Source organism: Phalacrocorax carbo, chromosome 7 (genome assembly GCF_963921805.1).
Source record: "Phalacrocorax carbo chromosome 7, bPhaCar2.1, whole genome shotgun sequence".
In the NCBI taxonomy this organism is placed as follows: Eukaryota; Metazoa; Chordata; class Aves; order Suliformes; family Phalacrocoracidae; genus Phalacrocorax; species Phalacrocorax carbo.
Window position 1 is genome coordinate 23,482,086 of NC_087519.1, and position 22,533 is coordinate 23,504,618.

General features: G+C 50.1%; 1 protein-coding gene across 2 annotated transcripts; it reads left to right on the forward strand.

Moving 5' to 3' along the window:
- Positions 1-1,036: 1,036 nt before the first annotated feature.
- PKM (pyruvate kinase M1/2) lies at positions 1,037-22,392 on the forward strand. 2 transcript variants are annotated; one of them, XM_064456899.1, is made up of 11 exons: positions 1,037-1,157; positions 6,663-6,832; positions 7,218-7,309; positions 10,293-10,424; positions 10,627-10,813; positions 11,681-11,951; positions 12,581-12,731; positions 14,112-14,264; positions 18,447-18,613; positions 20,858-21,039; positions 21,611-22,392. In XM_064456899.1, the coding sequence occupies exons 2-11, from the start codon at positions 6,682-6,684 to the stop codon at positions 21,715-21,717; spliced, it is 1,593 nt and encodes a 530-aa protein (XP_064312969.1). In that variant the 5' UTR covers positions 1,037-1,157; positions 6,663-6,681; the 3' UTR covers positions 21,718-22,392. The 2 variants fall into 2 exon arrangements, with proteins under 2 accessions (XP_064312969.1, XP_009498483.2); XM_009500188.2 differs by lacking the exons at positions 1,037-1,157; positions 18,447-18,613 and adding exons at positions 6,431-6,450; positions 17,780-17,946.
- The last annotated feature ends 141 nt before the right edge of the window (positions 22,393-22,533 follow it).

Genomic DNA, 22,533 nt, shown 5'->3' on the forward strand with positions numbered 1-22,533 from the left:
CATCAGCCCAAGGTCGCACATGGGGTGGCCATGTTGGGTCCCCATGTGGCTGGAAGTGTCCCCAGTTCAGGGTCCCCAGGGTCCCCTGCTCAGGGTCACCACCATCCCAGCACAGGGTGGCCATTTTGGGTCCCCACATGGCTGGCACAGCATCCCCATGGCCCAGCACAGGGTCTGTGTGGCAGGTCCCCGTGCCAATGGCATGGGGCCCCCAGTGTCCCCAGCACAGGGTCACCACTGTCCCAGTGCAGAGAAGTTGTGATGGGTCCCTGACGTCCCCAGAAAAGGTCCCCATGGTCCTAGGACAGAGTCCCCAACATCTCCAGCATGGGGACCCCAGCGTCCCCAGCCCAGAGTCCCCAGTGTCCCCAGCCCAAGGTCACCATGGATCCCCAGCACAGGGTTCCATTGGCTCTGGCACAAGGTGGCCATGTTGGGTCCCCACATAGCTGGCGCAGTGTCCTCGTAGTCCCAGCATAGGGTCTCCAACATCCCCATTGTGGTGTCCCCACTGTCCCCATCACAGGGACCCCCATGTCCCCAGCCCAGGGTCCCCAACATCTCCAGCCTGGTGTCCCCATGGTCTCAGCACAATGTACCCATGGTCCCAGTGCAGAGCATCCATGTTGGGTCCCCCAATGTCCCCAGCATCTCCAGCCTAGGGTCCCCAGCATCCCTGGGGAGTCAGGACCCTCCAACACCACCCCAAAACGCCCAGCGCTGCTGCCCGACCCTTGGGACCCCGCAGCGCCCCGGAACGGTAGTGGTGGCAGTGACGGCGGTAGTGGTGGAGGAATGGGGGGGGCACGCGGCGCCTTTAAGAGCAGCGGGATGTGCCGCGGCGCCTTTAAGATGGGCGGGGCGGGGCGCGGTCCCTTTAGGGCGGTGACCGCCCTCCGTCTGCGTGCGTGGTCGCCTTATTGGTCGGCCGAGCGCGTGCTCTAGCGAAATCACCTCTCTCCGCGCTTTGTGCGTCCGCCGGAGAAAGGAGTTCCGGCGTACAGCCTCCTCTCCTCTCAGGGGGCGGGCAGCGGAGGGATCCGGGTGGGCGAGGGGCGGTGCTTCGGCCCAGCGGGATCACCTCAGCAGGGCAGCGGGGCGGTGCCCAGAGGAGCGGCGGCTCACAGGGAGGAAGGGCGTGTGGCGAGGTCGGGCAGGTAACGGCGGCCTGAGGGACAGCGGGCGGCGTCTCCCCGCGCCGCCGCCATCATCATCATCACCTTCATCCCTGTTCCCGCCGCCCGGGCGAGGGTCTCCCTCAGGCGGCGGTTGGGGGGGGGGGGGGCGCGGCGCGGCGCGCGCGTGGGGGGCTGTCGGAGACGAGCACGTGGTGGCGTCCCGCTCAGAGCGTCCCTTCCGCAGCCGCCCCGGGCGCCGCCGCCCTCCGTCCGGACAGGGAGTGGAGGGCCGGTCCTTGCGGCCGGGGTACCGGGGAGGCGGTGGGGGAGGCGTGTGCCCCTCGCTGTGACGCGGAAAACGGAGCGCGGGGCATGGAGTGCAATGTCTGGGCCGGTTTCCTGAGAGTTTTCTGGGAGGCTGAGTCAGACGGGGACGGAGCGAAGCGCTTTGCCGGCCTCTCCTCCGCTCCGCTACACTCGCTAAGAGCGGCGGCGATGCTCCCAAGGGCAGTAGCTTAAGTCAGCTCGCCAAACTCCCCCTAATCTGTAGCCTCTCTATTCCCCACCTCCTCGGAAGGGGGGGTGGACCTTCCGAATTAATCTTCTCCCGTAATTATGCCTGCCTAAACATGTCCGATCGATTTGGACAGTCTCCTGAGCTGTGAAAACCTTTGGCACGTGTTTAAACCCCCTTTGCAGGGCTAGCTGGGCATGAATAGCGCTTTTGTGGGCGGACAATGGCAACCCCCCGACTATCTTCTCAGATTAATACAAGAAGCCGGCAGCCTCTAAAAACCTGCTTTATTCCGATAAGGTCACTAGTTATCGGTGAGGCCCGGGTTAACAGAAATCAGTGTTTCACAGAGGTTTTTGTGATGTTAACGTCTTAACTTTCTGGCTACCGCCTGCTCCTGTAAAGGGCTGCTGCTAATATTGGCTTGCCTTGGCCTGAAGGTTGGATGACAAAGAAGTTTTTTTGATTACCCAGGTATATCTAGGGAAATTCGAGGGCTTGTTGTGCAACCAGGAGAGTTTAATTAAAAAAGAAAAATTAGTTCTAAGCAAATACATTCCATTTATAAAGCAGAAGCCAGGCTAATTTAGAGGAGTTGAAGTCTGGTGGGGTAATGGGTCGTGCGGATGCCAACTCATTTCCAAACCGTGACCAGATTAAGGAAGGCCTTTTCTGCCAAAGCAGGAAGCTCTCTGTGAGCCACGTGCTTCAAGCGGGGACTCTCGCCTGCGAAACCCGTTTGAGAAACTTTACTTTCGCTAGATAATAAGCTTGCAGAGACTGTGGTGCTGCCTGTGAGCCTGTTGGTGGAGCAGCCTCCGTTTTTCTTGACTGCCTGCTTCTTTATCTGCCCAAGGTCGTAAATTTTACAAAAGCCTTAATTTATTAGTGGTAGCCTGGGGGATCCAATGCCAGCTTTAACTCCCTTTCCGCACGCTGAGCTGATAAATTTAACTGAATCCAGACAAAATGTTTCCCAGTCTGGCCGGACCACGTGCTAGTCCCTTATCTCCGGCTCAGCCTCTGTTGTTCTCCCCCAGGGGAAGATGGTGCCGGGGCCTCTGCAGTGCACGGTGATGGATGGCACGTAGGGAATGGGGCTGCAGTACCTTGTCACTGGCGCCCGCGGCTGGGCGCACAGCAAATCTCCATCCCGGAGCTGGGGATGAAGCAGAGAGATCTAGACTTCCACCAAGGGGGTTATATTTACGTTTAAAAACCCCAAATCCTCTTTCTTTTATAATGCAAAAAAGATTTTTACAGTTTCCTTGAAGGCAGATAGGTCGTTTCTGCTGGTGTGGGGCCAGGCTGAAAGGCTTCTTGTTCTGTGTCAGGGCAACATGCTGCAAGGTTAAGCTGGTAGGTGTACCTGCATTACAAACACCCTCGAGATAAGTCTTTCTTGTCACCAAACATCTGATGCTTGGTTTTTTTTGCTCAACCTCCTGTATGCCTTTGCCCTCTAGGGAGGGCAGGCTTGGGTAAGTCATACGTGGATCTGATGGCTAATCCATCTGCACGCAGGGAAACTGCTGATGTTGCCCAGCACCCTGTGGACTGGCCTGACCTTCCCGGCCCCCATAGCTCGTTTTCTGAAAAGCCAGAGAGGTATCTCTGTTGTGGAGCTGCGGCTCGCTGCTGGGGAGAGTGTATGCCAGCTGGGAGCAGGTGGTGGCTTCTGGGTCCTGTCCAGCGTTGCAGAAAAGAGATGGCATTTTGGGGTGGCCATCTTGTGCTTATGTAACGGCACAAAGCCACCTCCTGCAGCAGCCACCTAGGGAAGAATGTGTTGCCCTTCCTCCCTCTGGGAGGGGATTTGGCAGGCTGTATTGAAAGCCTGCTTTGCTGCAGAGCTGGATTTTTTTGTTGTTGAGTGCCTTTAGCTTCTGGAGTGAGCAGAGCTGATGGTTTTTCTAGGATTTTTTTTTTGGGGGGGTGGAATCTGAAGGCCTGCCTTGTTTCATAACTCTGCCCTTATGAAATAAGTGCTAACTCAAACTATTTCTGCCTCTGGCAAGAGACACTGGGTGTGAGCAGCCTTGTTCTGCAGCATCAGTGAGTTTGTGTAAGTGAGGCTGACCAATAAGACCTGAATTGTCACCCATTGTGAGACTCCCTACAACTTTTACAGGCAAGGAAACATCTTTGTCCAGCATGGCAGTAGTTAATGCCCGTCCTGCCTGGGGACAGTCCCTTTGGCCTCCCCACTGCAGTTTCCACTTCCCTTTTGGCCTGGGGTGGGGATTGCCGGGGTGGGGTGGGGGGGGTGGTGGGGATGATTGCTGCTGTTTCTCCTTTCTCCATCCTGGAGGGGAGATCTGGAGGTACTGTAGATTTAGGGTTTCTCTCAGCCAACCACAGGATGAGCTGGCTGGAGTTAGTCACTGCATTACTGCAAAACTGGTCGTCCTGTCCTCAAATGGCGCTTTCTAGAATATTCAAGAATTGGGGAGATACCAAACATCTTTAGGACGCCCTGCCTGAAGCACAGGAAGCCCAAATAATAAACTTGGGATTTGAATCGTTGTTCCTTGAGGAAGGAATTCAAGATTTTTTTTTTTAGTGCTGGAAACATTCAGCCTTTGTAGGGCATTGCTTACCCCCTTCCTCACTCAGCCCAAACTGAGTGCTTTCTCTCTGTGGGTGTCCTTGAAGCCCTTGCTCCTCTGACTTTAAAAAAAGCAAGTCGAATAGTGGGAAATGCCAGACATTCCTGTTACATTTATCAGACTGGTCCTTCCAATAGAATTCAGTTGATGGTTTGTAAATACATGGTAACGGGAGACAGGAGGAAGTAAGGCTTATTGGTAGTGGGGCACGGTGCTGCGGGCGGATGGGTATTCGGGATACTTTTTGGCTGCTGTGTTTCTGCTCTCGCCCCTGGACTAGGTCTCAATGTCTCTTATTATTTTTTTCTGAGCTCACTAAACTGCTGGAAGAATCTTGTAAAGGGGGATTCTGGGTGGGAACTTAACTTTCCTTTCTCTTTATAAAAAGACTTTAGGGGGTTTAACATTATATTTGCAAATAACCTGAGTGGGTGGGGGATTTCCATTTGATAGGGAGAGCTCACCTATTTTTAAAAACTTCCAAGTCATGCTCTGGATGCAGTTTCCATCTCAGGATCCCGTTGTTTCGCATTCCTCTCATTCCCAGAAGCTGCGTGGACTCACTGGCCCATCGCTGCATAGAGGCGATTTCCCAGCAAAGGCTTATTTTTTTTGGCTTCTAGAGAAGTCAGAGCTGCTCCACAGGTGTCGGAGGATGCAGCAGCAAGTGTTAGAGGGCTAAAACACAATGTTTCTGGGCTGACCTGGGTTTTGCTATAATAATGGGACTTTGTCGGGCTTTTTATGTGGGCAGACCTTCTTGTACTGACTTGGGTGAATTAGCAGCTTTTGGCAGGGCTGAGGGAAAGGAGACTTTGCCAGGACAAATTATGGTTTTTTTGCTGGCCTGACTCCTTTATGCAGCATGGGAGTGAGGCAGTGGTGAGTCAGGGCTGCCTGTGAGAGGATCTGCACGATCTGCACGTACGTGGGGAAGGTCTACAGAGCAGAAGTGGCCGAGGGGAGGAGCATCATGTGAACAAGAGCCTCTGCGGTACTGGGCAGGCACGTGGCAGGCTGGCAGGGAATCTCCCTGCCTGTTCCTTAGAGGCATGGCTTCGTTCTGGTGAGCCCTGCTAGCTTTGACAAAGCTTTCGGGTATATTAGTGCCCCGTTTCAAAGCTGAATACACTGAGCTAGCTGGTGTGTGCAGCTAATGCCATTTTGTGATTTATTGGGGGATTTTTTTGTCTGCTTGGGACAGGCAGAACAAAACCCCTGCTCTACCCCTGCTCTTAGCTGAGCAGCAGCCCATGTTTCTACGAGCTAAAGGTGTATCTTATAGGTGAAGGCAGCTTATGCTGAAAGAGCAGCCTGCTTTGAATATCCCCTGTGTGCCCAAGGGGTGAAGTTTGAAGTCAAACTACTGTTTGAAGTCAAAACTAGTGATCTGCCCATGCCAGTAGCCACTGCCTTACATAACTTACTGGAGGGTTTTTGAATGCCAGCAATCTAGCCTGGGCAGGTCGAAGAGGACAAATTGCTTTGAGCCCCCACTGCTACTTGGAAACAAAATTATTGCAGTGCGGCCTGAGGTGTGTAGTTAGAAATCCCTGGGGGCACCAGCACTGCTGGGAAATGACTGTCCCCCCATCCCAGTGGACAGTTATGCCTCAGTTCAGGTTCCTCATGGGATTGTGGGCTGTTCCTGCAGTGATGGGGGTGTTTTAGTCCTGGCGGAGGTATGCAGCTGGACTTCAGAGGTTTTTTTATCCAAACTTTGGGGAAAAAACACCACTGGTTTCCAACCTTGTAGTGGATTTCTGCTGCCCTGGGTGAGGGGGAAACGGGGGAGACCCACAGCGTATTCAGTTCGAAGAGGGACCTTGAGCATATTAAAGAAATCTTCAGACTTTTACATGTTCTCTGCCAAGGCGTTGGGTTTAATCAACTCATGACTACTTGCTTGTACAGGCTTAAACGATGGGTTTTAAGCTTAGGCAGACTTTGCCATGATTAGGTGTTTCTCGGCAGAAGATTGCCTGTGTGAGAGTGTATCTGCAGTCACGCTAGCACCGAGCTGCCTGGGTCTGCAGTTGTGATGGGAACACAGTTGAGGCCTGTAGGAGAAAGGGCCTGAGGACTGGGAGGGAGGAGGCAGAATCTCTGCCTGTGCACTCAAGTGCTTGAATTTTGTTGCGTTGTGTAGCTCCAAGGGAAGACTGGCAATGAAGAGAAGCTATGAAGGGAACATCTGCATAGAAGGCAGGTGAGCTTTGAGTGGTGTACGTGGGGGATGACATGGAAACAGAAGTGTGTCTTGCCTGTATCTAAGACTCTCAAGTAGGAACATAAAGATAGTTTGACCCAGTAGCAGCTTTCTTGTTACCTCAATATTCATCACATGGGTGTGTTGGTGCCTCTGCCTGATGAGCATGTCTGGGTGATTCCTAAACCTGGCACTGCCTTCTTCTCTTCTAGACCCAGGATTCCAGTGACAATGTCGAAGCACCATGATGCAGGGACCGCTTTCATCCAGACCCAGCAGCTGCACGCTGCCATGGCGGACACCTTCCTGGAACACATGTGCCGCTTGGACATCGACTCGGAGCCAACCATTGCAAGAAACACTGGCATCATCTGCACCATTGGTAGGCGATTCCTAGATAGGAGAGAATTGCAGCTGTTGACGCCTGTGTGGGTGAAACTTGTCAGGGAAATTGTGGGAAGGCTTCAGCTTTCATCCCTTGCCAGGCCTGAACGTTTATGTTGAAAGAACATGACTTTCCCATGTCTGCCTAACCCCTGTTATTGCTAGGAGTGAATCTGGTAGCCAAGGAAATCAGAACTGCTTAGGTTATGCTGCACTCCTCAAGGCAAGTTCAAACAGTCTTTTCTACTGTAGGGATGAGCTGCTTCAGCACTGAGCAAGTCTGTATCATTATACCTTCTCTCTTCCACATGAAACAGCCTGGCGTGTGTGGGTTACCTCATTATTTTTATGAAGTTAATATTCAAACTGTTTCTTCCTCCTAGGCCCAGCCTCCCGCTCAGTGGAGAAGCTGAAGGAAATGATTAAATCTGGAATGAATGTTGCCCGCCTCAACTTCTCTCACGGCACCCATGAGGTAAGGGTGGGATCTGAGCTGATACGGCTCTCACTGGGCCCTGTGTCTGCGTCTGCTGACTGTATCTCACGGAGGAGGGAGATTCAGCTTAGTCTGGAGCAGCCTTGGTGTGGGAATGCAAAACTTCGCTCCACTTTTGGGGAAAGTGTGCTGCTTGTACATACTGAGCCTGGGTAATTGCTGGTAACAGTGTGCTTTCTGAGCTGTTTTGAAAGTAGTTTGGGTTGATTCCACACCCTTCTCTGTACCAGAGAGTCAGGTAACCAATACTTGACGCTCGTGTGAACTGCTTGCTGTGAAATCCTACAGTTCTTCCTTGCATCCCACCATTTGCTGTACAAAGCTGCTGTTTCTCAGCTAATAGCAGAACCAGAGAACATCTGTCCCTGTTTTGCCAGAGTACACAACTATTGGTTGCTCATCTCGCTTCTTGTTTCATTGCTGGGGATTTTGCAAGCAGGCGATCAATGAATAACCTTGTCTCAAAAGAAAACTGTTAGTGATTTGAAGTAATTACTGCACCTAGTTGAAAGAATTGAACTCCTTGGCATGCTCAGTTAGCCAGCTGCTCTGTTTGTGTTCCTGGTATTCATGAGGTTAGCACCACAGTACTTGGGAGGTGGTGCAGCAGTGAGCTTATAAGAGTAAGGTCAAAAGAAATCCACACTGTCATGGCAGACAAGCCCTCATTGATATAAATAGACGAGATCCTCAGCAGTACTGGAGTTGCCAAGGATACTGTTCCAGGTTGCCTAGAATGCCACCCTGAGTCTTCCCGCTGAGCTTTTTTACCCTGGCTGCCCTCCAGCTTTGAAAATGTCAGACAGTAGCCAGTAGCAGCTGTAGGTGGCTTTACTTACTGAACCATGAGCCTTGCGGTGCATAACATCTTGGCCTCTCACCCTCGTGGCCTTTAAAGGCCACAGGGCACTATCAGAATCAAAAGGTCTGATGCTTAACTGTGGGCAACTAACGGACCTTGACTAAACACCCTAGGGTAATGTCATTGCATAGGCTGCTGTTAGCAAAATCTGCCTGAAGAAAGGGCAGTGTGGAATAACTCTGCTCCTCTGTAGTCAAATCCTGCAGCTGCGTGGCTCTTGGGCCAGGTGGCTTGTCAGGGAGTTGGTGGCCAGGCTGAAACTGGGAGTTTTCACACTGTTGCTGCCCAGCAGAGCTGCTGCTGTGGTTTGTGTACTTGTTAGCTGAGGTCAAGGACAGGGACTGCGGCTTTCTGTTCTGGGTGAGGTCTAATTGCATATTTCATACAGGTGAGGTTAAATTACAGCAGAGTCTGGGCTTGCTGTCATCTCCTGTTGAGTTTGACTGTTAGCTGTAGCCAGTCTTAAATTTGAGTCCCCTCCTAGTCCCTCCAAAACACTCCGGTTTTCAGTGAAGCCCCCCAAAGAGTGTTCAGCTGCCGTGAGTGCTTCAGTTCTTGTGTCCACCTTAAAGCACTCAACAGGGCATCAACTTTAACAGAGGTGCTCCAGCACCTGGCTCCAACCCTTTTATATAGAAAAAAAGTCTTTTACTTCCAGCTCTGCCCACATTCTTGTTCTGCGTATGTAACTCTTCAGGAAGTCAGACTCCCTAGGAGACAGTTAGTCATCAGTATCAAATTAAAAAGGAAAAATCCCAGTTAACAGGGACCACATAAATGTAATAGCACTGTTCAGGCAAGTTTTCTCTGCTGCATCTGTTTAGGCTGCAGTGCATGGAAGGGTCAGGGCCTTCTCAGTCTCAGCATGCACACTCAACCAGTAAACTGAATAACTTTTCCTGCTCTGAAGAGTTTGCAGTTGCTATATATCTCTGGCCGAGGGCATGCACGTGAACTTTAGCACAGCCTTTTCCGGCCGCACCTTCCTAATGCTGGATTATTGTCCCTTTGACACTTAAGTCAGTGTGTGGGGCTTGTGTAGAGGTAGATGGGTGGTGCAGGGGGAGCTGGGTGTTCCCAAGTGAGTCAGGTCAAACACGCTGCCCGTCTGCAGCACAGAGAGGGGAAAGGGTATTTCTTATCTGCAAAAGTCTGTCAAGTGTTACACAACTTGCAGTCGAGGTTATCTCTTAAATGTTGTTTAAGCAAGAAAAGTAAACTGATCTGCTGGTCATCTGAAGCTCATTGAGGTCATTGGGATGGGAGTTTCCCCACAGAACTGTCTGTCCTGAAACTGGCAGTGTTAGTGAAGTGCTCTTGGATGTGTGGAAGTTTGGAAGCCAGGTGCCTGATGCTGGAGTCTTGAACTTTTGGCTGTGATTGCTTTGGCTCTTGAAATAAAATGTAAATGCTTAAGTGGATAATGTCCTCTTAGCAAATCCTTTCTCTTTAGGGGGAGTTTAAGCCAAAGAGTTATAAAAAAGCTTGTCCATCTGCTCACCTGTGGGACTGATAAGAGGGGTCAGGCTGGAAGCATGTGGGGGGGTTGGCAGTACAGATAATGGCATCCTCCCTTCTGTGCTCCAAAGGGAGGAGAACAACCATGTGTGGCAGTTGCTTAGCTGGGATATTCTCCTGGCATTAAGTAGTCTTTCCATGCACATAATGGTTCAGCTGCCAGTGCTCTGCCATGTGGAATAGGCAGGTATTCACCAAAGCTTTTGGAAACATTGCTCCCAAAGGCCTGTTGGTTGGTGGGCCGTCTTCAAAAGGCAAGTGTATGTCCTGATGCAAAACCACATCACCTGAGTGCCTGGGCTGCCTCCTTGAGTTGTCCTTCTGGGATTAGAACTAGGAGCACCAAAGGCATGGCCAGGTAACTGCCGGGCTCCACTTCCACAGGGGAAGGTCTCTGTATCCTCACACTTTGCTTTTCTGGAAGCTCAGTCCAAATTAAATTCTCAAGTTAGAACTGAAATTGAGCACGATGTGAGAGCAGAGCTGTCAGTTTGGGGAGCGTTTGGGGTGTGTAGTGGTCTTTCTCATAATCAGTGGAGTAGAAGCGGCCTGAACATTTCCATCTCTTTTTTTCCTTGCCAGTATCATGAGGGCACAATCAAGAATGTGCGAGAAGCTACAGAGAGCTTTGCCTCTGATCCCATCACCTACAGGCCTGTGGCTATTGCACTGGATACCAAGGGACCTGAAATCCGAACTGGACTCATTAAGGGAGTAAGTTACTCTTGTTTTTTCTCCCACTTTCCAGTGCATGAGACTAGATACTGTGTTATGCCTGTGGCCTTTTCCAAACAAAAAGCCTCTAGGAAATGAGGTAATGAACAACTACCAAAAATTTTGACAAACTGCTGCAGGCTGCGAGATGGTGTGTGCTGGTTTTTACCAGTTTTGCTGAAATACCTGTTCTGACATGCAGAGTGGCACAGCAGAGGTAGAACTGAAGAAGGGGGCATCACTCAAAGTGACCCTGGATGATGCCTTCATGGAGAGCTGCGATGAGAATGTGCTGTGGCTGGACTACAAGAATCTCACCAAGGTTGTAGAAGTTGGCAGCAAAATCTATGTGGATGATGGTCTGATTTCCTTGCTGGTTAAAGAGAAAGGTGTGTAACAACCCTTCGAGCTATGCTTCCTTGTTTTTTCCTGAGAACATGTTTGTGCTTTCCCTTCAGTAACTGTTTTTGAGCTTGCAGTTGTGTGTTAAAGAAAGCACACAACTTTAATTCTTAATGCTGTAGTAAGACTTTGAGCAAAACTTTCTCTACATCAATTAGCAAGTTTTCCAAAAACTTACTTCAGTTGGGTTTCACTAGATTGTAATCTACAACATCTCAGAGCTGAATGTGTGGTAGGGACATACCGGTGCTCATGATCGAAGCCTGCTTAGCTAATTTGTGCTTTAGCCAGGCTAATTTATGCTTTTAATGGAGGATTTAACTGGTTTTACAGCATAAACCCTGAGTTTTGTGGTTAGAGGCATAACTAGCTTCAACTGGTAATGTGGGGGCAAGGTTAGTTCCACAATAATCACTTTATAGTGCTGCTTCTTTAGGGACGAGACTGTAGAGCTAGTGCTGTAGCTGCAAGGTATTGCCTCTAGTCCCAGAGTGCATAGGGAGTTGGAGCTGAGGCTTTTGGGGTGCTCAGTTTGATATTCCAGGGCTCCTGCGTGCAGAAAAGCAACCTGGTGGGTTTTTTGTGGGAGGCAGTCCCAACCTCCTGCACAGCACAAACGGTGTCTTCTCCAAGAACAGCATAGAAGTGGTTTTAAACCCCTCTGTTTTGTTTCCATGGGTACATTGCAAGCTTATGTGTTACATAAATCCACTGAAGAGAACAGTGATCTACTCTTCTCATGTACAATTGCTGTTGGCCCTGCTGCTCTCGGGCAGGGAGGTGCTGTGGGAGTTGGCAGTGGGGAGCTTTCTGATAAACACTGGTTTACCGGTGTGGGAACACATCCGTTTCAGGCAAGGACTATGTCATGACGGAGGTCGAGAATGGCGGCATGCTTGGCAGCAAGAAGGGAGTGAACCTGCCTGGCGCTGCAGTTGACCTGCCTGCGGTCTCTGAAAAGGACATTCAGGACCTAAAATTTGGTGTGGAGCAGAACGTAGATATGGTATTTGCTTCCTTCATCCGCAAAGCTGCTGATGTCCATGCTGTCAGGAAGGTGCTAGGGGAGAAGGGAAAGAACATCAAGATCATCAGCAAGATTGAGAACCACGAGGGTGTGCGCAGGTGAGCTTTGTGCATGTGACACTTCATTCAGATTTGTTATCCTGTATCAAAGGAAGAACACAGCCCCTTTGTGCTTCCCAGCAGCAGCAAACTTACTAGTCCAAGTACCAGGGTGGTAGTGCAAGCTGTCAGTTAATGCCATGTGCATGGGACTTGACGTACCTGTGGTATGAACAGTGGGTGTGTAACTATCATGCGCCCTGACCTTGTGGGGACAGTGTCACAGTCTCCCACCATCCCTGAAAAGTCTGTCGCTTTCTGTAGCAAGTGTGAGTTCAAAGTTGGGCAAACTTGCTGTTCTAGGTGCGGACAGCAAGCTAATGCAAGGGAATCACCATGTCTGTGACAAACTATTAGACTAAAATACCTCAGATCAACTTGATCTGTCTTGGTATAGCTTTAGAAAGCTTAGTATAGCACCGTATATGTGCTACGACTTGGTCTTGTTTTTGTTCCTCGTACCTTGCCATTACAGGATACAAAACTGGTGCATGGAAAGCCCATGTGCCAACAGCGTAGCTGCATATCATGCTCCAGATTGATGATCCTTTTCAGAAGGGGAGGACAGAACAGAAGAGAAGGTGCTTTGCAGAACAAATGGGGTAACAAACCTCTTCTCTTGCTGTCAGGTTTGATGAGATCCTGGAGGCCAGTGATGGCATTATGGTGGCCCGCGGTGACCTTGGAATTGAGATCCCCGCTGAAAAAGTCTTCCTTGCCCAGAAGATGATGATTGGGCGCTGCAATAGGGTTGGCAAACCCGTCATCTGTGCCACTCAGGTACTTGAAATGCAATGCTAGTTCATAACTGCTGGAGTCTGGCAGGGTGCGAACATCAGCAGCTGTGACTGCTTGATGGCATTTGCTAGCGAGTGAGATCCCTCATCTTGAGGCACTTCCTTAAAGATGTGTTTGGGATCTTCTCCAGTAAGGTTACAGGACCTCTTCTGTGGCTGCTGAAGGTTTTTCCCCTCAAAACTTCATGCAGTTTGAGCCTTTTGGGCTGACTAAACTAATTCTGGGATAAAAGGCTTATGCTTTGCCTTGGATCTTCTGGCAGCACATCTGTGCCTAACAGAAGACTTCTAAGGTTCCCAGATATCTCACAAGATACTGCAGCATCAGAAGAAACCGAGTAAAAGATCCTTCTCCTTATTCTGGGAGCTGCTAGTGAGGGAGGGAGAGCTGATGCTCAGCCTCACTGGTTCCCGTAGGGATCATGTCAGTCCTCAGGCACTGGGAGGACTTGTTTCCTGGCTGTTCTTGCTCTGCGCACAGGCTGTGGAAGTGAAAACTGTCTCTAGATGGTAGTTGTCAGACAAGGTTCTGGATTTACAGTGCCCTATGCTCCTTCCTCTTCCTGTATTACTACTAAAATGCAACTGAAATGCTGCCTCAGGTGGTGTTTCGTGAGGAAATGAGTGATGTTTGCCCAGTGGTGAGCTGCAGCAGGAAGAAGGCTGTTCATCTGAGGAAGACAGGAGAGCTAGCCAGGCTTTGGTGTGTGGAGTTATACTAGCTTCTGAGAGAAGGGAGTAGGAAGGGCTAACTTCATGGAAAGCTGTCCTGTTTCCCACACTCTTTGGAGTGGGTGCTTAGGAGGCTGGTGGTGTTAGCTGTTGGGAGTTTACTAGCCTGTACATATTGTATAAAGAATTTGAAACATTGTGGTGGATGAAGATCATGTTAGTTGGTGTAGACCTTGCTGTTGACCTATTTTGAGATGAAAAACCAAGCCCCTAGATGCTAATTTGGGAATATGTGGCTGGATTTGAGCTTTCCGTGAAGATGTCTGATGCAATACTCTGCCCTAAAGAGCTCTGGTTTCCTTGGACCAAACCCTGTGCTGGAAAGTTAAATTGGAAAGTCAGGATACTGTCTGTGGGGGTTTGTGGGTTAAATCTCCCTGAAAAAAGGAGTAAATGTAGAACAGGTACAAAATGAAAAGGGTTGTTTTTCTTGCTGGTAGCTGCCTTAATCCAAAGCTGGCTGGGACCAGGCCCCTCTCTGTCCTGTACCCATTGGAGAACACTTCTCCCAGAGTCCTTAGGTGTCACCCTGTCTTCTGCCCTATGTATAAAGTATATTGAAGCACGCTAGCGAAAAAGCAGCTGGTTCCTTCTGCGGTGTCTTGATTTCTTTGGATTTGTTCTCTTCCAGATGCTGGAAAGCATGATCAAGAAACCTCGCCCAACCCGTGCTGAGGGCAGCGACGTTGCTAATGCTGTCCTGGATGGAGCAGACTGCATCATGCTCTCCGGAGAGACTGCCAAGGGAGACTACCCACTCGAGGCTGTGCGCATGCAGCACGCTGTGAGTACTGCCTTTGCTCTGGTGGGGCCTATCCTGCAGGTAAAAGTAGCGGTACTCTCTTGCCCTGCATCTTCCATCTGAGCCAGGCACCTGAAGACCTAAACATGTCTGTTGTAAGTTGGCAGCACCTAGCAGTCCGAAGTAGTGATTTCTTTGTTTGCGCTCCCACTGTGGTGTTTCTTTACCTAGCATGGCCCCGAGGGCCTGAAACCTTACTTTATGTGCCCTGAACCATTGTGGGGAAAAGCTGAGAACTGCTCTGCGGTGCTCTGAAATCTAAAACTTCAGATTTCTTGTACTGACTTTTTTTGTTCAGGCCAGGGTAAAGGCGTCTTTGCTGTTACCTTGGCAGGAGTTTCTCCAAATGCCCTATTCATTTGGCATATTAAATGCCTTAAACCTCTGCAAGGTCAAGGAGCTGCTTAAGCAGTTTATCTCTAGATAATGGAAGATATTGGCTGACTCCTGGTGGGGGGTGAGGCTTGTGGGTCTGATTTACAGTGCTGTTGCATTCAGCACCTGGTGCGCTTGCTGTTGGGGGTGTTTGTTGCACAAGTACTGACAGCACCATGTTTTTACATGCTTGAACTGCCAGAAACCTCTGCTCTGCTTCGAGTTCACCCAGCTCACATTTCAGCTGATAAAAAGCCTGATGTCGAGTATCTACAAGTGTTGCTTCTCCCCAGTTACCAGTGCTGTGAATCACAGCAGTGATAACTCTGACCAGTTCATAACTCTCATCAGTTTTATTTGCAACTCAGGTTATATAGATTAATCAACTCAGCTAGTGTTTGTTTGCAGTGCATTATGTAAATATCTCTTACCTTGATCTGGACAACATGGAGTGGTGTTTTTTGCATGTGGCAAATGCAAAATATGACTTGATGATTACTAGGCAGTGACTGAACACTAATGGTGCACCTTAAATGTTTTTTCTTCAGTTTTCACCCCCTAAATCACGAGGGTTGACTTTCTACCAAGAGTTGGAAACCTGCTGCAGCAAACCTTATACCTGGGTTTCCATTCTGGCACTAATTCTGAGGCTCAGGCAGGCTGTATGTACCTGTAACCTGAGCTCAGGTTCTGTTGCATGTGCTTCCCTCTTCCTGGAGACCTAGGAATAGTGGTGTTCGCTCTGCCAGGGTCCTGTGGAAATACTGAAGGTTTTAACCCTCTGTGCAGGGGAGCAAACACAGCATCACTTCATTTAATGTAACATGGCACAGGCAGCAAGGCGCCAACTCTGACGGTAGGAGCACATTCCCCTACAGTCAGGACCTTTCATCTGAGCTAATTCACTTGGTGCCAGTTGAGAAAAGCCCTGCCCAGCAGTAGTGCCCTGAAAAACCATGGTCTGGACATCTGCAGCATTGCTAGAACAGATGAGTACTTCCATCTGAAGTGGCCAAGTGGTCATAGCACCTTACCTCTGGTAAAGAGTGGCTCCTATATGCATTCCCTGGCCTGAAATTGGTATCAGTTTGCTTTTATGTATTTGTTTATCCAGTGCTGCTACAAGAGTATTGCAAGTAAAGCTCCTTCTGTAGTGAGCTGCAGATAGCAAGCATGGGCTGCAATGCTGAGAAAGATCAGGGTCTGTGCTATGTAGTGTCCTTGCACCTCTCTAGAAGGCTTCACCTGCCTGTCCCTGACCTGTCTCAGCAGCTTTGCTGGGACTCTGCAGTGGTTTCACTTAGTGATCCCTTTCCAGTTAGCCTCTTGGAAATGAGATTGCTCTTTAGTAGCTGGCATCTCTGTGCCAAAAATGCCATGTGCCTCAAGTTTAGTAGCAAGCTTCCAAATATTGGGCAGGCTGTCTCCTGCTTGTGGGAGTGGGCTTGCTTCCCATTCCAGTCCATGATCTGCAGTTGCCTTCAAATGCCACCCTGGCCATGTTGTCTAACAGGACTGAGGCTTAAATAGCTGCTCTGTTTTCCTTTCTCCCACCTAAAAACCCTCTAGCCATTACTGTATGAGTAAAGCTAGCTGTGACATGGAGTTAAGAATTGCTGGGCCTTTCTGCAGCCACTGTCAAAGCAGATGTGTGTATACACATATTCTTGTACAACTGGAAAATGCAGATTTCCCTCTAAACTCAGGTTTGCTCTGTATGTTAAGCAGAGCTGCCTGCTTTTGGACCAGGAGCTGAAGATAAACTGCCTGGCCACCAGCTCTTGCGTTTGATACCATACTTCCGTTTTATCTAATGGCAAGGGTAAAGCCAGCAATAACAAAACTGACTGCTTTAAGACTAGAGTTGGCACCAGACTGCTGTTCCTGCCCGTCACATGTGTCCTGTTATTTTTAGACATAAGATACTTAACTACTTTGGCTTAAACTGGTATCTGTGGAAGACTAATAATTCCTAGCTTCACATTCATTAACACTAGAGTAGCAAAATTCTTATTTGGAAGGGGTCTAACTGCAAAGCTCTCACTATAATGGCACTTCAGTCTCTGCTTAAACATCAACTTGTCATGCTTTGTGTAGCAGCTGCTCACTTTCTAGAGTAACTGGATGAAGTTGTCTTTGAAAAGATGGTCAGTGTTTGCATGCTTTTTCTAGTCTATGCAAGTCTTCGTTATTGGGTTGTCAGGGGCAAAGGTAGCTTTCTGAGATGAGAATTGTCTTTAAATGCGAGTGATTCCCAGCATACCAGGAGGAAGAGATTACTAAACTTGTTGCAAATGCTTAGCCTGAACAGAAAGTCCTTAGTTGTGCCTTTGTACCTCTCATCTGTCCAAGTCTGGCACTGTACAAACACCCCAACGTACCTGTTGTGACAACCCTGTAAGGAAGACTTGTTCCTTTTTATTTCTCTATTACTGAAAGGGAAGTTGGTATAGCACTTGGAGGTGAAGCTTTACTGGCTCTCAAGTTAAACTAAATATTTATTGACTCTCAAACTAATTCTTTATTGGCTCTCAAGTTAAACTAAATCTAATGAAGCTGAGATGGTCTCACCACTTCAGGGATGATGTTGGAAGTGCATTGCTTGCATGTTGGATAAATGAAGACTGTTCCAGCGGTGCTGTGTGATGTTGGGAGAGTATGAAGGGGGGAGGTGGAGCTACAGAGATTTCCTCCTGAGGAATTACAGGCAGGACCATCAGCAGGATGGTAGACGGCATAAGAGTCTCTCAAAGAAATAATGAGCAACTGCAACAAAATGCAGTCTGACTCTGAGCTGGCTTGCTCTGGTCCTTGAAAAGCAGTCTGCATTTCAAGCTCTGAAAGGATCCAAAATAGAGCAAGAATGCCACCTTTGAAGTGCCTATCCAGTGACAAGGGCCTGGCAGTTAAGCAGTGTGGTGGACCAGCTGGCGTGGTGGTGGTGTGGTAGGTTGGGTTGCATTCAGCAAACTCACAACCTGAGAGCCAAAGAGTTTCACTTTTAATATCCTCTTGCATGCATTACTATGACAATTAAGCAAATTAATGTGATCTCATGTTACTCTGGTATATCTTTCCTTCTTTTCTTTCCTCTTTTCCTTCCCTCTTACTCGGGCCTGCAGATTGCTCGTGAGGCTGAGGCCGCTATGTTTCATCGTCAGCTGTTCGAAGAAATTTTCCGCCTCAATGTTAACAACAGGGACCCTGCCGATGCCATGGCAGTAGGCGCAGTGGAGGCCTCTTTTAAGTGCTTAGCTCCAGCCCTGATAGTTCTGACCGAGTCCGGCAGGTAGGGCTCAGAGAGGGGGCTTGGTGCCAGTTGTTTCCATGAGTAAAAACACGCTCCATTCTAACACTGCAAATATTTAGCAAGCAGCTTGCTGCTATGGTATCAGCCTTGCATAACTGCTGAGTCTGAGTTGAGTTCATCTCTGACAGGGATGGACTCCAGGTAGGCAGGAGCAGAGCGAGAGTGCCTGGCAGTTGGCATGAATGTCACCTGAGTGTGGGCTTGGCAGGGTGAGGTGACTCGGTGCCCCCAATATTGGAAAAGAAACCTTGAGAATTCAAGTGGTTCCTCCATAAGGCCGTGCTGTTTGGGTGGCTGAGTGTTGCAGCAGTCACCCCAAAATGTTGAATTAAATCTGGGCTTGCTAATTGGTAACTCCTAATGTCAAAAGCTGATGGTATTTGGGTGACACCTTGCTGATCGAGCACCTTGCCTTACCCTGTGCTGCCCTGAGCGACTGATGTGAGTGTTGTCTTCCCGAACGCATGTTGCTCTTATAGATTGCCCGCGAGGCCGAAGCCGCCATCTTTCACAGGCAGTTGTTTGAGGAACTGCGTCGTCTGACCTCCCTGAACTGTGATCCCACGGAGGCTGCCGCTGTTGGCGCTGTGGAAGCGTCCTTCAAATGCTGCAGTGGGGCCATTATTGTCCTCACCAAGTCTGGAAGGTAGGAGGTGACAGGTTCCCTCAGGTCAAGCCCACTTCATGACAGGGTGGGGGAAGGAGGCTCGCAAAAAGATGACACTGAAAAACTAGAGCTGTAACAGTGAAGGCTGGGTTTTGGCTGCTACTGAGAGCCCAGGCTGCCTGCCTGAAGTGCTGGTTCCTCAGGAGATGGGCAGACATCTCAAACATCTGCACTTACGTAATCTCCAAGTTCCTGAGCCTGCCTCTGCCAGCGTGGCATCAGCACTGAGCCCTGCCTCCCCTTGCTGTCGGGAATGGCACCTCTGCCAGCAGTGCTGTCTGGAAGAGTCAAGGGAAACGAAGTGTTGCAGCTTCGGTTCAAACTTCTTGGCAAGAAACCCTCAATTTAACAGTAAGACAGAAGTTCAGTGGATGCAGAATCTGGTGGTTTGTTTCTTATTTTTAAGTTGAGGCCTTGGCCTTTCATAGTGGCATCAAAACTATGGGTCCCTGCTGAGCCTTTTGGGCATCAGCCCTGCTTGCCTAAGCCCAAGGGTCAAAGAGGGACGCTTAGCCTAGAATTGTTAGGCAGGGAAACCGCAAGTGTTGGAAATGTCCTCTTACAGGCTTCCTTATGCCCACCTGCAAGTAATCTCACTGAACAGGCAGGCATCTGACAGGCACCCAGCAGCCAAGAGCTGCCTGTGTTCCCAGGTGAGCTCAGTGCTGTGGCTGCAGGTGAGAGACAGCAATGGAGGTGCGCTGGAACTACTTAGTTTGGGATTTCTATCCAGTGATGGTGACAACCACTGCATAGATACTTGCTCCTCCAGTTGTGGAGAGGAAGCTGCAGCCTTGCTGATCGGCTTTTCCGACTAGAGGAATTAGGCTGCCTGCCCTCAAAGCACGTCCAACCCTAAGTCTCAGACTGCTTTCTGGAAGAGAATCTGAATTTCTTGCACTGGATTTGGACCAAAGAAACAGTGCGGCATCAGAGATGTGATTATATGTGCTGGGCATGGTCTACCTGAAGAACTGGACCATCTGTGAATCCTTCACCCAAATTTACAGCTTAAAATGATTTGAAGCAGCTGTTTTCTGCAGAGCGGAGGAGTGACTAGAAGCATGGAGTTTCTGGATACCCTCGTGCTTCTAATGTTTCTTTGTAAAAGGTTCCAGTCTTACACTTGACCTTTTTAAAGGGATTTGAACTCTGATATTTGAATATTTTTAGCTGTGGATTCAGTTACAGCCTTTGAGTACCTGGGTCTCCTAGAGCTACTGGAACACTTATGGGACAGTGTGGGAAGGATTGTCTGAGAGCTGGCACATGTGTTGGTTGCTTCAAGCTGACTGCAACTGCCTACTTTAAGCAGCAATTTTCTGAGTAGTGCTGAGCTTGGCTCCACTAAACAAGGCTGCAAAAGCTAGTGGAGATAGTGGTGTGCTGATGGAGCTGTAAATATCAAGGCCTTGCAGTTTTAATCTCTGTTTATTTGCGAATGCACTCTGTAGGCAGTGCCCAGGGAAGGGGAAGCTGTATTCTCCGCCCAGTGTGTGCTGCTTGCGCTGTTAAGGCATTCTGAGGATTTGGTGCCTGACTTCCCGTACAAATGTTGGCCTCAGTTGCATTTGCTTCCTTTTGGGTGCAAGAGCAGAGCTCTGCAGGGAGGAACCGGCCTGTTTGCTGGCTTCAGCAGGTGAACGTGGCTGGGAGGCAAATGGCTTCCTCCTTGGCAGGCTTCGTGTAGCGCTGCTGGCATGGGCTTTTTCTAGCCCACAAACTGGGAGCTCCTCAAAACAGAGGGAACTTGCAAAGACCCTCACTGAGATGCCAAGGACTGCTTGCAGGGGCCAGAATAAATGGCGCCTTGCCATGTTAACATAGCAACAGAGACAAATAAAGGCTTGTTTTCTGGACTGAAACATGCAGATGGCATTTCCTAAACTCGGAGGCGAGGTGATTTTCACCACAAGATTGGAGTAGAGATCGTCACCATGGGACGGGATGGCCTTTGCCATTGGTCCGCCCAGTTGCCTAACTGGGAATTCAGCAGAGCATCAAGCTTGTTGGTGAGCTTGGCTCTTGCCAGCATCTCCTGTGGTCATCTTCACAAAGCCCCTGGAGGGACATGGGAGCCCTCCATGGTGACAGGCAAACCTTGCTGCCGCTTGTTCTGCAAGTGGAGGTGCCCTTTTGCCTGTACACAAGCTGCCTCAAGCTTGTTCTGGGGCGGCTGTGCCTGTAAGGTGGTGCTTCACCTCATGTCTGGCTTCCTTCTAGGTCAGCACACCTGGTGTCCCGGTACCGCCCGCGGGCTCCCATCATCGCTGTGACCCGTAATGACCAGACAGCACGCCAGGCCCACCTCTACCGGGGTGTCTTCCCTGTCCTGTGCAAAGAACCGGCCCATGATGCGTGGGCAGAGGATGTGGACCTCCGTGTCAACCTGGGCATGAATGTTGGTGAGTGGTGCTGCTCTAGCCTCACCTGGGGAATCGTCTGGTGCGATGTGGTGGTTCTGAGCACCTCAGTGGTGCTTTTGGGGTTACCCATGGGGACTGGTGACAAAGAGAGAGGAACTGGCTGCCTGTGTGGTAATGGTGTCCGATTGGGAAAGGGGGGATGGTAGTTGCACAAGCTCAACTGCATCTGACTGGGAAATGGAACAGCTGCCTTAAAATAGGTTGCAGTAGAAAACCAGGTTGGTTTTAACATGGCAAGTGCTTATCACTCCTGAGAGGTGAGAAGCCCAGAGCGGGTTAATCCTTTCTCTGGCCCCTCTCCAAATCCCTTGCTGTTGAATTTCAAGCTCTGCCTCACAGAGGAACCCAAAGCAGAGGCGAAGAGCCCAAGATGGGTGGGGCAGTGGGAGGATGGGGTCCTGATACCAACCCTGAGCCACAGCTACTGTAGGACAGGCTGCCTCTGCCACCCTGCTGGCATGGGGCATGTGTGACAAGTGATGTTTCCCCACTCTGGCAAGCCAACACCGCCAGGGCCTGAGATCCAACACCTCCTTTTCTTCTCTCCTAGGCAAAGCACGTGGGTTCTTCAAGAGCGGTGACCTGGTCATTGTCCTGACGGGCTGGCGCCCTGGCTCAGGCTACACCAACACCATGCGTGTGGTGCCGGTTCCCTGAACGACTGACTCAACCAGCAGCCACCTTCCTTCCCCCTTCCCTTCCCCTATCCCCTTGCCTTAGACCAGCCATCGCTTGCGATGTTCTCCTTGGCCCTAGAGTGGATGTAGGTTGCTAAACACCACCCAGTGCAGCAGGGGCAAGAGACCTTACATCACTAAAAATATTTACTTGAAGTGTTTAGTTTTTTTAAAAACCTCTCCCCGTAGTGAAGTCCTGCCCTGATGTATGTCAGGAGTCAGTGTAGGAGGCTCCCGCATGCTGCTGGGACTCCTCTTAGATGGTCCTCAGGGTGTGAAATGTCCCTTTCCCTGTCTCTGTTTTGGGGGAACAGGGAGAGGTGATGGGTTGTCAACGGTTCCGCTGCATCCCTCCTTGCTGGAGGTGAGCTGCTCTTCACCCCCCTCCCATGCAGCCAGAAACCTCCCCCCAGACCAAATCCAAGGTGATTCCAGCCCCCTCTCAGCTGGTTTATTTTCAGGGGTGGGGGTGGGAGAAGGGTGTTGGCTCCCTGCACGCTCCATCTCTGTGCGAAGAGCTTCCTGTGCAGCATTGTTGTTGTCTTGTGTCTTGGTTGTGTTTTCCCTGTCTCCTTCTCACCCTCACCCAGCACTCCGACGGGCTCCTGGGGTGGTAGAGCACAACTGTCCATCAATAAAGAGAAGCTGAAGCACCTGCCAGCCTGCCCTGCTTCTTAGGCCCGGCGGGGGCGGGGGCGGGGCTGCGTTTAAGAGGCGCGGGCCTTTTAAGAGGCATGTCCGCGCTAGGCGCCGCCTGCTCCGACCAGTGGGCGGGACGCGGCGGCAGGAGCGGAGG

Bases quoted from the DNA above. Each gene is read 5' to 3' on its own strand.
- PKM (XM_064456899.1), top strand. From the start codon at position 6,682: ATGTCGAAGCACCATGATGCAGGGACCGCTTTCATCCAGACCCAGCAG. The intron at 6,833-7,217 runs GTAGGCGATTCC...TCTTCCTCCTAG, and splicing joins TGGCATCATCTGCACCATTG to GCCCAGCCTCCCGCTCAGTG. The intron at 12,732-14,111 runs GTACTTGAAATG...GTTCTCTTCCAG, and splicing joins CCGTCATCTGTGCCACTCAG to ATGCTGGAAAGCATGATCAA.